The sequence below is a fragment of the Castanea sativa genome, chromosome 9, assembly GCF_040712315.1.
Source record: "Castanea sativa cultivar Marrone di Chiusa Pesio chromosome 9, ASM4071231v1".
Taxonomy (NCBI): domain Eukaryota; kingdom Viridiplantae; phylum Streptophyta; class Magnoliopsida; order Fagales; family Fagaceae; genus Castanea; species Castanea sativa.
This window is the reverse complement of record NC_134021.1, coordinates 16,338,687-16,352,296: the sequence shown is the minus strand read 5'-3', so window position 1 is coordinate 16,352,296 and position 13,610 is coordinate 16,338,687. Positions and strand designations below refer to the sequence as shown.

General features: G+C 33.6%; 1 protein-coding gene and 1 pseudogene across 1 annotated transcript; one reads left to right on the top strand and one right to left on the bottom strand.

Annotated features, from left to right (window-relative positions):
- Positions 1 to 3,400: 3,400 nt before the first annotated feature.
- Positions 3,401 to 7,426, bottom strand: LOC142611317 (protein TIC 56, chloroplastic). Its single transcript, XM_075783428.1, has 5 exons — positions 6,621 to 7,426; positions 5,688 to 5,885; positions 4,870 to 5,155; positions 4,259 to 4,421; positions 3,401 to 3,804 (listed from the first exon to the last, which is right to left on the bottom strand). The coding sequence occupies exons 1-5, from the start codon at positions 7,312 to 7,314 to the stop codon at positions 3,610 to 3,612; spliced, it is 1,536 nt and encodes a 511-aa protein (XP_075639543.1). The 5' UTR covers positions 7,315 to 7,426; the 3' UTR covers positions 3,401 to 3,609.
- A 2,029-nt stretch (positions 7,427 to 9,455) lies between these two features.
- On the top strand, positions 9,456 to 12,660 carry LOC142610042 (gamma-interferon-responsive lysosomal thiol protein-like; annotated as a pseudogene).
- Positions 12,661 to 13,610: the final 950 nt, after the last annotated feature.

The window sequence follows — 13,610 nt, the reverse complement described above, 5'->3', positions numbered from 1 at the left end:
TGAGTAATAATTAAAACCACTTGGAGTAATATTGTATAATAAAAGTTGATAAAAGCATATTAATCCATATATTATTGATTTTTATTATATAATGTAATAAAAAGCTTCATTACGAAATCTTTTTTTTTTCTTCAATCTTTGTTATTAAGGTATGGTGATGCTTATTATCATCATCAGTTTCTCTATCTTCAACATTTGAAATTTAGTCCGTCCATATTTGTTCAATTTTTGAGCTTTCATCATTTTTTCCCTTTTGTTGCATCATTTGTGTTAAATTTCAATGATGTTATAGTTTTTTGAAAATATTTTTATTTTTAATTTTTGTTAATTTTGGAATAGTGCAGCAAAAAGAATTAATATAGCATATTGAATTGTGTATTTTTTTTTTTCTTCTATACCTTTTTATCATTTGAAGGTGCGTTAAAAATCTTAGCAATTATGTAATTTTCAAAACCATCCTTTAGATTGAATTCATTCAAATGAAGTAGAGAAATCCATTTTTTTTCCTAATTTGTTTTTCAAATCACATGGAATTCGTTCTCCAATATCAATATTTTTACAATAATTTAAATAAGGTGTACCAGTTTATTTTTCAGCAAAATATCTTGTAGATTTAATTAGGATTTTCTCGGCATCTCAATCAAATATCAAAAAATTTGTTTTGATAGTTGCATAAAAAACTTCAATTTGAATAATGTATCTGAAGTAGTTTGCAATTGTATATATATAGTAGTTATAGTGAGATAAATATATTATAAATATTTGGAGAGTATGTAGTTAATGTAAATGCCTCTAACTTTGGGATAGAAAGATTTACTTTTGTTTCACATTTTGCATACCAAAATGATTTTGCTTGTGGTTTGACATTCCTTTCACAAAGTACGCATAAAATGTAATACCAACTTATTGTTGTATCAATATTACTTATTATTGCAATACCCTAGCAGTTCACATCTTGCAATGAACTTTGAAATTAATATGTATTATTTTTTTAATGTAAATAATATGATGTATGATTATTTTTTTACGTAAATGATGAGTATAAATTGAAATGATTAACAAACTTGTTTCGTAGGATCTCATTCAATGCATTTTATTTTTACTATTGTTTTCATAATATTTAAAGATAAATCCTCCTATGAAAATTTTTTTGCACGTATTTTTGGTATTTCTTGTATAGGATCATATTTTTTACCATTCCTATCATTGAATTTTTTTAAAGAAAATATTAAGTTAACGGCATTTTGTGAGATAGTATATGATATTTATTAGACTTTTTTGTTATTATAAATTTTAGAAATATGCATTTGTCAATTATTTCAGCAACCTCAAGGATCTTAAGATTTGTTGCACTAGTCGATGACAAAGAATTTATTTGCATAAATTGCATAGAACATTATTAATAGACAAAAGCATATTGAATTGAAATTGAGGAAAAATGAAGATATGATTTCATGAGGATGAGATTTTCTAGAGGTATCACCTATATGTGGGGGAGGAAAAAGAGAGTTTGTAAGAGGGTAAGAGTTTTTGCTTTGATTTACACGTGGGAATGATCAAACTTGGGTCATAATATGTAAGGTAAGAACTGGCTTGAGTTTTTCATAAGGTTTTGTCTACTTTTAAAAGGGAATTTATTTTATAATGAATTAATTTTTGTCTAATGGGTCTAATTGTCAAGAACAGCCCATATTTTATATAATAGTAAAAAGAGGTTACCATGATCTATTGGGTAACAGTAAAAAAAACTTAATAAAATAAGGTAAAAAATGCTAAATTTATATAATAGTAAAAATAAGTTACTATAATCTATTGGGTAACGGTTAAAAAAACTTAATGAAAAAAGGTAAAAAATGTTAAATGCAATATTAGAGTGCCACGTGGCGGGACAATAAAAAGAAGTTACTATGATCTATTAGGCAACAATAAAAAAAACATAATCAAAAAGAGGTAAAAAATATTAAATTTATATAATAGTAAAAATGAGTTACTATGATCTATTGGGTAACAGTTAAAAAAAACTTACTGAAAAAAGGTAAAAAAGATTAAATGCAATATTAGAGTGCCATGTGGCAGGACCTCATGCACTCTCACATGAGGTCACTGCTTTTATATATATATTGATTACATTTTTCATCTTTCTCATTTTCACTCCAACCGAACAAAAGAGTTTTCCACCCTCTCATTTTTTCACCCCTCCAACCGAACACACAAAAGGAAAAACTAAATATTTTTCATCCTCCCACTCTTCCAACCGAACCCTAAAACTATCTTCAAGGATTCCCCTTATAATTACCCAGAAATTTATTAGATATTGGACCCATCCCTAATGTGAAATGACCCAGAAATTTATTAGATATTGGCCCATCCCTAATGTGAAATGAAGGAGTAATGCTGCCGATACCCAATAACTACTCTAATTAGCCAATATGTGTCTTTAAAACTTTGATGTTACTAGTCGTATAATAGACCACCAGACTGGACCATGCGAAATCTTCTGCACCACCAGTTGGCTCCTATGGAACCAAAGAAACGAGACATGCCTGGGACTTTGAAGATCGAACTGTGTTCTTCCCTAGATGCTTGGCTTGAAAACAATCGATTTTGCAATCCAATTTTTGGAGCTTCATGATAGCAATAGTATTGAGAGGAAAAATTGTGTGAAAAGTACTTATTTTTAGGGCTTCACTTGGCTTGGTAATTGTTGCCACAAGGGTTGTAACTAGTCTATATCGATTGGAGGAAACCTATCCACGTTTACTTAGCATTTGATTGCCCAAGTTATACAAACATTATAGCTATCTTTCATATATATATATATATATATATGAAGAGAAAGAAGAAGAAGAAGAAACAATGGTCTTTGATTTCTTTACCTATTATTGATACCCTTGAAACTGGTGAAGGCCGTTAATTCGGGCAACGTATAGCAGTAGATAGCATGAAATATCTATTATTGATACTCCTGGAGATCTCATTTTCAGGTGATTTAGATTGTGCGTAATTTTATAAAAAAAAAATTTTTTTAAAAAAAAAACAACAACCCTCGCCCAAACTAGCATGCAACATAATCACAATCATCAAAAGAAAGCGAATGCACCCACCTCTTTTTCCAAAGCAAATGAAATGCAATCTTTTTCATTAACCCTCTTACCTTCTCTTTTCGGCTTTCTTAAAAACAGACAAGAAAATGAAAATTGCTTATAATGCAGCCCTCATCAGGGATTCACGGTAAAAAAAAGGGGGGGGGGGGGGGGGAGATAATTTTGCTTTTTCCTTCAGTTTTTAGCTTTTATGTACAGCTTTTCAAAACCTCATTTTTTCAAAGTACAAATATAATTTAGCACACTTTCAACAAAAAGATAATACCAAACACACACGTGACATTGACACTATCCCATGCAAAACAGAAGTATAACCTTGAATTAATATCATCAGCAGTCCAAGTGTCCCCCATGAAGTACATTAAACACATCTATTTTGAAGCGACAAAACATTAGTTTTACAGCAAAAAGAAGATTGGTCAGTACGTAAGTTGCCAAATGAAGGGCAGGTGGGATTGTAAGGGCATTACCATAAAATCTGCAGAATTATGAGATCATCATGATGCTATGGGATCCGAGGTCGACCATACAAGTCCATCTTCTCAGCTTTCTTCTGTGCCTCCCTCCTCTCTTTTCTTCTGGCTTGTCTCGCATCAACATCAGCCTGGACCTTCTCCATTACTTTATCGAAACCAGGAATTGTCTCCTCCAATTTGCTGTACACTTCGTTGCTAAGGTCGGAGAAAATCTTAAACAACCTCTGTAAGAAAGAAACCATAAATGAATATATAGATGATAGAGGTACATGCACTAACTAGACACATAGTTTTATATAGAGAACCTTATAGGAAAGGATTTACTTAAATTCCAAAAAGTTCAGCAACTAACATACAAATATTACATATTGGACAGGACGTTTTACAAAACATGCACCCTTTTCTCTTTTCTTCTTGTTTCTCCCTAAGAGAATATTTCAGTTATAACTTATAATTACTATTTACCATGATCTACAATATGCCAATATCATACATGAATGAAAATTTTGCAAAGGGGAGAAGCATACAAAGATACAAATCAGGTGGTCCATTAAGCAAGCAGAAATCGTCAAAGTAATGAACTAAAATTTTGTTTTGTTTCAAGAGTTGAACATAACCATAGAGCTCAAGGAAGCTAATAACAATGATCCAAAACCTGAAGTAGGAAGCAGTATTTACCTTGACGTCCTTATTCCAATGCCTGATGTATGGTGGACCGGTTGTGTATGAACCAAGAGGTTCACGATACCACTCCCCACCATATGTAATCTGATCCATTGCTTGTTCTATGCTTAAAACCTCCCAAGGCCTTAACCCAGGGATAATTTTTTGTAATTGTTTTCTGCTCACATACACAAACAAAATATTAGTTTGATTGCCAGTTCTTGACATGCAATGACATCCCCAATGGACACGTGATAAAATGTAAGGGAATTAACAAAACAGTGATCCTCGGCAATGGGAAGACGTCATTATCATAATAAAAAGATTTAGTTATAAAAAAATAATAATAAAAAAAAAAAACATATTTGCAATTTTTTTCTTCTAATTTTCCTCTAACTATGACTTACTTCAATCCCTAATTAATAAAGCATTAATGCCTATATCTCCAATCTGCCTATCTTTCCTTCTAACAGAATATGATAGAATCCTTTTCTAGGACAGAATGTGAACCTTGACATACAACCTCCAGAAGTTGCTTCCTCTTTGCAAAAATGCATACCTTTAAATTTCTATCAAACAGATGCAAAAGAGAAAAGAAAGGTAATATACCAGCTGCATAAACATACCTAACATCTTTTGGTATGTATTTGTTTGGCATGTGGTCATCCTCTTCCAAAATTGTAGTTAGTTCAGAGCCACTAGCCCAAAGAAATAGGGCATGACTAGGAATTCTAACCCCTGGCCAAACACCGTCATTAGCTTCCAGTACTGCTAAATCACGTCTCTTGCTCTCTACAGCCTCTTGTTGGAGCTGCTTATAGGTTTTCTTCTCATGTCCTTTTAGTGGAACCCATGGAGGTATTCCTTTCTGTAGTTTGTGAATAAAAGCTGTTGCAGCAGCACCAAGTCTAACTGAAGATCACCAAATAGTAAACCAAGAATCAATTAAGATCAAATAAATATAACATATAATAATCGTTAACAACATCAAGGGTTGGACCATCCAAATATCTTCTAGTAGCCTAATTAGGTGGCACAACTAAGTAGTTACACTGGTTATGATAAACTTTTTCTGTACCTCCAAAACTGTACCCATCACAGAAAAGCTCTTAATATAATTTTAATAACATCTCCAAGGAAATCATGGAGTAACTTGATATTAATCAGGAGAGTTTAACAAAAGGTAATTGTCCGCTATAAATTTTATTTGAAAGAAATCATCACTTCTTCCTTCCACGACCATTTTCTAATTCTGGACATATAGTCTAAGCATATTTTCATCCAATCAAGATCACAAGATCATTGCCAGTATCAAACCTTGCCAGCCACCTTTTCTTAACAAATTGGCAAATTATAAAATCATTGCCACTACTAAGTGATCAAGAAAGTAAGAAACTACTAAAAGATAACAGACATAGAAAAAGTTTTAAGTTCAACAACAAACCTTCCCAAGTAGCAATTGCACGTTCCAAGCCATAAACCATGTGAATTGGTGCCCACTCATCCATGTCATCACCCCAAATGAAAGTGTGCTTATCAATAATCCCACCACCCCATGCCGTTTTAAGTGTTATTAACTCGCATGGACCCCGAGTCCGCCCCAACCGATCCTTGTACCACCATCCTCCACTCCTCATGATAACTTCATCAACCAACAACAACAACATAAATGAAAAACACACAGGACCAAAAGATCCAAAATAATTTTATCATGATCATTCCCCTCTCTTTGATACAAAGAGAGTCCAATTCATTTCATTGTAAAGATTTAGTCTTTACATGGGGTACATAATGCCACATCATCTAAAACTCCATTCCACCAAATAAGGAACAGTAATTCAAGTGCAACAAAAAATTTCACTAGTTTTGTCTACATTCACAACATTTTTCACAACTTCTAAGTTGGCAAATTGTTATAGATTCTCATATGTATCCGCCACTACAACCACTTTATCTTCTACTACTAACAATTTGCCACCTCAGAAATTACGAAAAGACTCCATGATTAAAAATGGTGTCATTAATAGCGATGTTGCATCACAACTCGGTTGTAATCCATGCATAATAAAAGTGATATCAATAACGTACAGGTCACGTCAGCAGTTGTGAAAGGAAAATTCTTAATTAGTCGCGGAGTATAGTGAAATGGTGCTCCTCCTCTCACATTCATAGTAGACCCCACCATAAATTTAATGAGCAGACCCCAACATGAATGAATGTGAGAGAAGAGCGCATCATTCTCCGTGCTCCGGAGTTCCTAAGAATTACTCGGGGTGAAAAATGTCATGTCGTGTCTAACATTACTATATAAGGAAATGATAACTGAATTCAATGTATGAACTTACAATACTAATAAATCAAAAATTCAAACACTTACAATCATAGTAACGCTTCTCAAGCCTCTTATACCCAACAGCCTGAGCAACATCAATGGGCCGACCCGGTGGGTAAGGCCTTTGTCTAAAACCCCAAAGCCCAAAAAAGAACTGTCTAGCAAAATCCCAAAACTTGTCATCTGATTCCTTCTTCGTCTTAATAGCTTTCCTCACCATAGGCCTTCCATCCAAACCTATCACGTGCGGTACCGCTTGCCAAAGCTTCTTATCCTCTCTCCTATACGGCGTGTCGTTTTCCTCCAACTCCATCTCGTTTATCTTATCGGCTATCTCCTCGGCTCGGGCTAAGAATTGGACCACCGGGCTAGCCCGGAACCGAGCCCAGAACTCCTCGTTTTCTCGGATCTCTTCCGGGGTCGGGTTTTCTTTGTGTTCGAAAATCGGGTCGGAGTTTAGGATCTTTTCGACTTCTGGGGTGTGACGGTAATCGGGGATGTTTTCGCATTCCCAGAAGAATTGGTCCACCATTTGGCGCATTGGGCCGGGTTCGTCCGGGTTTCGGGGTTGGGGTTTGGGTTTTTTGGATTTGAAGGGGTTGGAGATGGAAGCGAAGTTTGGAGGGGTTTGTTTGGGTGAGATTGATTGGGTGAGTGAGAGGAGGTTGATTGGAGAGATTGGATTTTGGGGTTTGTTGAACCAGTTTTCGAAGGGGTTGTTGAAGTTGATCGATGCCATTTCCAGAGAAAGAGAGAGAGGGTTTTAGAAGAGAAATGAAAGGGTTTAGAATTGCGAGAGATAGAGAGCAATGGGGGGGTGAACTGGAGGACTGAGCTGACTGAGCTGAGCTTACTAGGGAACTCAGCGGATAGAATCATAAAGAGTTGTTGGGCCGTATGATGTTTGGACCGATGGAATTCAATTATTAGCCTGTGAATCCATTGGGCTAAATCGATAGTCAAACCACACTGTGATAAATAATTTAATTAATAATTTTAAAATTATAAAAAGTAAAAAGTTGCCTATTAATTAAGTGCATACCTCTGATAATATTAAAGTGTTTATATATTTTTTATCATGTTAATAATTTTTTACACATAACTTATATAACAAATGGTTTTAAATATTCTTCTAAAAAAATAGTATTAAATATAAAAGGGAGTGTACACTTTATATTATCTATTTATATATTCCCAAACAGTATTGTGAGAAATCTACACGAATAGATTGTATACTTGGTCACTCGATGCTATGAAGAGTCCTACTCCGATATCTGCTATATTATTAAAAATTAAAAAAAAAATACAACAAGCCACCAAGTGAGTTGCATTATTGAAAAAAAAAAAAAAAAAAGGAGCTCACATGTATAATTATCGCCTCACGCTTTAAGGTTGAGCCAACTTGGGCCAAATGCCAAAATAGCTCACAACACAAAGTTGCAAGAGCTAAGACTCTAACCTTTGAGCAAAGGGGGCTTTTGAAGGTTTTTGACTGTTTAGCCACACTCATTGATGGTGGGTCGCATTAAAGATTAAACTACATAAATATTATGAAACCTAATATAAAATAATAAATGTCCATAAATATAAAATAATTGGCATTTGAAAATATTCTAAGAAAAAGTGGGGGAGGTTAGGTTTAAATTTTCTTTTTCTTTTTTTCTTTTTAATTAGCAGAGACAACAAAAAAAACTTTACCAATTAAGCTAAATAAAACCTACGATTAGCTTTAGATTTTTGGTTAAGTTTCTTAACACTACAATTTATGTGGTAACTCCAATATATTGTTTCTAAAATCCAAGAATTATAAAGTGCATAATTTTGGGCTGTAATTGAGCTAATTTTTTTATTTTTTCCAATATTGAATGTTTGAGTTTGGCTTGACAACATCAAACTTGATCCAAGCTTACATAAAATGTTTGAGCTCGAGCTCGAATTGGCTCAATTTGATTCATTAGTCAAGTCAAGGTCAAGGTCAAGCTCACTATCAAGCTCTTGAGTTCAAGATCCAACATAAGTACATTATCAAGTCAATTTTAAGCATATCATCAAGCTCATTTGGTTTGGATGAGGGGTTCAAACTCCTAATTAATTAAAGGCCTAGTAAGATATGAGTTTATTTTTCAAGCCCATATAAAGCTTATTACAAAGTTTAAAAGCAAGTCTAGGCTTGACTTGTTTTCTTTATCAAACCCTATCATTTATGAACTTGCTCATGAACCTTTTTTTTTTTACTTGGGCTCAGCTCGTTTATTAAACAAACCTAAAATTAAGGCTCAAACTTAACTTGTTTACAAACAAACCAACATGAATGAGCTCTTTATTGAACTAAATCCAAATTGTTTATAAACAACTTAGTTCATTTACAACCTCCATGTGCATTGGGTGAAACAATTATCTTAGTCCAAGGGTCCACTCATTCAATTACATAATTTAAAAGGTGCCAAGGCTCTTCAAAATAAAGTTGTCTAAACAAATCAAAACCTTAGAAAATTATACATAAGTTAATTAATCTAAATAAACAACTTAATTTCACTCGACTACTCACTTGAGAAAATATTTGTATATTAAAAAAAAAAAAGTTCTTATACTCCAGGGTAAGGTAACCATGATGATTTCTTTTTTGCTGAATAAGGGAACCATGATGATTATAACTAACCATGTTCTTTAGAGCATAAACACCAGTTCTGACAAAGAAAAAGAAGCTGAAAAAGAAAAAGTCCAAAACTCAATCAGAGCCTAAAGTTAATAAAGATAAGGAATTGAAGTCACACTGACGCTCACTTGCCCACATTAAAAACTAGCGGTTACTCTCACACTTTATGGTAATTTCACTGCAAATAAAGATAGCATTCAGTATTCTAATCGATCCACCATTACTTTCACAAACAGGTACACACAGTAAATCTCATAACCATATATAACCACACAAAAACCACACCGACTGAAGTGAGTGAGCTTCATCGTTTTTTTCTTTTTGCGGCCACAAATGGGTTCTCGCCAAATACTCATTATTTTGATTCTCACAAACACATTGCTCTCTTTCATTAGCCCAACTCACTGTTCTTCTTCTAAGTCCGAGAATGTTACTGTGACGCTGTACTATGAAACTCTGTGTCCGTACTGTGCGAATTTCATAGTGAACTATCTGGTGAAGATCTTCCAGAACGGTCTTATCTCCATTGTCAATCTCAGGATGGTCCCATGGGGCAACGCTTGGATCAACAAATCGGACGGCTCCTTCATTTGCCAGGTCACTTCTCCATCTTCTTCAACTTTCTTTCTTTCTTTTTCTTATTTTTTATTTCACAACAATCTTTTTCAAAACCAATGGCAACGCAAATTGTGTGGGAATATCACTTTTACGTAGATTCACCGCTGATATCACATGTCACATCAACCCCTCCTAGAAAACTAGTGATTTTAAGCACGGGATACAATAGTACTTAAATCAGTGGGTCATGCACGGTGCACCTACTATTCAAACTTGAGTTTCCCATTTGGGTTTTGTTTATTTACGCATTTTTAATTAGTAGTCTGTAGTCCAATAATTGACTGGTAAAAGAACAAATTGAGATAATTGATAATTGATAGACGTGGGAAATGAGAGTCATGGATTTTTTTTTTTTTTTTTCTTTCCCTTGTGTTGAAGAGTAATAAGGATTTAGTTGTTCCAAATTCCAATGTACCTTTCCTGATCTACTTACTTTTAATTAGTTTTTGGTCACCTTTCATTTCCTAGTGTCAAAATCTTTTCAAGTCACTTGTAGGAGTGTGCATCAAACGGACCACCACGAAACCAATTCAATCCAACCTATTTTGTGTCTTGAGTTGATTTTCATGAGTTAGTAGATTGGGCTGGGGTGGGTTCAAGTTGATAGTTTTTTCAACCCATATAATCTAATTTGAACCCACCATCTATGAAAGTTTATTTATTTTAGACTTTTATGAATTATTTTTAATAAATTTGAAAATTGCAATATAAGTTAGGTATATTAGGAGGGTTGTAATAATTTATTAAAAAATAATTTATTAAAAAACAATTTATTAAATAATTAATAAAAATCCAATTTATATAAGGCATTAGAGATGTAAATAGGGTTTAGTTAGGAATTTCTCAACCCAACAAGTTTGATTTTTGAGTAGAAAACCCCTTTTAATAATAATAATAATAATTAATGAAAAATAAGACTAGGGATTGAAAAATAAGCCTATGCAACGAGTTTAACTTTAATGAAAATTTTCAGTTGTCGACTAACAATAATAATAAATAATAACTACATGCATTGAGTACATGGTGAGCCAGTCTATAAAGAGGCCTTAAGCTGTTAGGTCCGTGGGTGCCGATTTTAGTAAGTACTCTGGGCTGGAATCTTTGTTTTGATTTGTCCGCGCGCGCAAGAATTTCTAGGTAAAGCCCTGATGCTAGCTAGTGATTTAAAAAAATAAAAAAAATGTATGTATAACATGAAATTAGATTTATTGTACATATTATACCCCTTAAAGAAGAATTGTTTTAACTAATCTTCATTTTACCATATTTGCAGCATGGGTCAGATGAATGCTTGCTCAACACTATTGAAGCTTGCACTATTATTGTCTATCCTGATGTGGTAAGGCCCCCAATATCTTTATAAAAATAAAAATAAATTTTTTAACAACACTCATATTTTCAATATTCAACCTTTTGATTATATTATAGTGAGCATATCAGGCTTGTGATGCTAATTCTCTTGTTTGCAAAGTGGAGGAATGGGTTAATTGATATATGCATTTGTGAGAGATTGTGTTTTCCTTAACTTTTTGTAGTGAACTTTGCTTATTTGCAATTTTGACCTATGTTTAGATTAACTTTTTGCTTTTAATATACATTAAAAAATGTGAGATTTTAAAGAACGGTATATAATAAGAAAAAATAAGCTTGTTATTATGGTTTAAAATATTGTACAAAACATGTTTTTGCTTTCGAGAACAAAGTGGGAGAGAGAGATTTGAATTTAAATTCTCCTAAAAACACGAGAAAATTAAACAATATCATTGAATTACAAGACTCGTGTCATGAAAGCATGTCCCTAACTTCAAAATTTTGTACAATTTGAGTCTGATTCAGGTCCGGCATTTTAGATTTATCCACTGCGTTGAGCGTCTCACCTTGGAGGGCAAGCACACACAGTGGATCAATTGCTTTCAGAAGTCAGGATTGGGTACTGTACCCATCGATTGCTACAATAGTGGTTATGGGAATGTGGTTAGTTTCATTTGCTAGTTCTCTAATTGGTCCAGTGCCATGTGCTCTCTTCATCATTTCTTTTGGTTACTTTATTGTTCAAATTCACGAACTTTCTTCATTAGTTAAATTCCATATTCATATTGATACACAGATTGAACGAAAATATGCCAAGGAAACAGCTCAGCTCAATCCACCACATAGATTTGTACCATGGGTGGTTGTGAATAATCAACCAATCCAAGAGGTTGGTCACTTTTTTCTTTTTTGATGAATAATCAATTACACAAAAAATTATTTCATCATGCAACATTTTTCTCACATGTATGGACCGACACACATTGGGAACTCTATTATATAGGAGCGATATTGCATATAACTGTTACATAAGATACCAAAGCCTTTGGTCCGACATTAGTCTTTAGGCTTTTCCTTCCTTTACTTTCTTAACAAAATCTTTCTTGATGTAGGACTACGGAAATTTTGTGGCCTATATTTGCAAGGCTTACAAAGGTCCTAAACCTGAGGCCTGTAGATCACTTTCACCTATGGTTGACTCGGTTGAGAAATCAAATTCTATCCAGCCAGTATGCTATGTGGATGAAGAAAGAACTTGACATCATTAACAATAGCAAATAAGATCCCAAGTTTGGTGAAAGATTCTCTGACAAACCAAGGATGAAGGAGGAGCTTTCAGTGTGACTCTGAGACATGATTTATATAATTCTACATCAATACAAAACTTTACAGCATCATGGTGTGGTTCACTAATGTTAATATGACGGTAATTTATTGGCAGATTGGCATGCTATGAAAAACAAGTAACCTGGGTTGTAGTACTTTTTTTTCCCCTTCTTGATTTAGGTTATTTATGAATGTCCCAACATGTATTTTTGTTTATAACTATGGTTTCTAGAGAACAGCCTAAAGTTATCAAGAGCCTTGTAGCTCATTAGCATTGCTTGGTACTTGGTTATCCCTTAGCGTAGAACTTGGCTTTAAATATTTCCTCTCCTTGTTGTGAGCATTCAAAAAATAAAAAAACAACAGCCCCTAAAGTTTAAACACCAACATAGGACTATTGATGATTAAGCTTTTTGAAGACTGATTCATGACTCTTCAAAATTGACATTTAGCAAAGTTGTTTCAAATTGGCATGATTCCTGCATAAAGAATGAGACAAAAAGATGAAGAATGATAAAAAGGCCTATGGTTTGTCAGTTGTCAGTTGTCAGTTGTCATCTTCTGTAAAGGGCCAATGACTGCGAAGGATTAGCTGATGAATTGTTATGCATGTGACTACTAATGAGTGGTCTGCAAGAATCTCAGTCTAAAGACCCATATAAGGTTGAAAACCTTACTTGGCACAGCCTAGAACATAAGTCACACTTGGTTGGAGGTAATTACCAACCCAAATGCAATCAGATGGATTTGATCTGGCCTCTCTCTTAAATTTTATTATATGTAATTTGAGAAGGAAATTATAATTTTTTTCAAAGATATACAAGGATTTTGAGCTATGGCGTTTACTTTATGGCAATTACTCTTTATCATCAAACCAAGATACTAATAGTTTTTATTTGGTTTGTGGGATTCAATCTCAATACCTTATTTGATGACAAGAGACTTTACCAATTGGGCTAATTGAAACCCACTATAATATTTTATTTCATTATTTATTATTATCTAATAGATAAGAGGGATGGAACATTAATTTCCTCTCGAATTTTCTACCATGACTCTTAGTATGATTATGTCCATTGAACATAAATGCAGAGAATGTTTCATTCATTATAAGGAAAATGAAA

Bases quoted from the DNA above. Each gene is read 5' to 3' on its own strand.
- LOC142611317 (XM_075783428.1), bottom strand. From the start codon at position 7,314: ATGGCATCGATCAACTTCAACAACCCCTTCGAAAACTGGTTCAACAAA. The intron at 5,886-6,620 runs GTAAGTGTTTGA...TGGTTGATGAAG, and splicing joins TGAGAAGCGTTACTATGATT to TTATCATGAGGAGTGGAGGA. The intron at 5,156-5,687 runs GTTTGTTGTTGA...GGTGATCTTCAG, and splicing joins TGCAATTGCTACTTGGGAAG to TTAGACTTGGTGCTGCTGCA.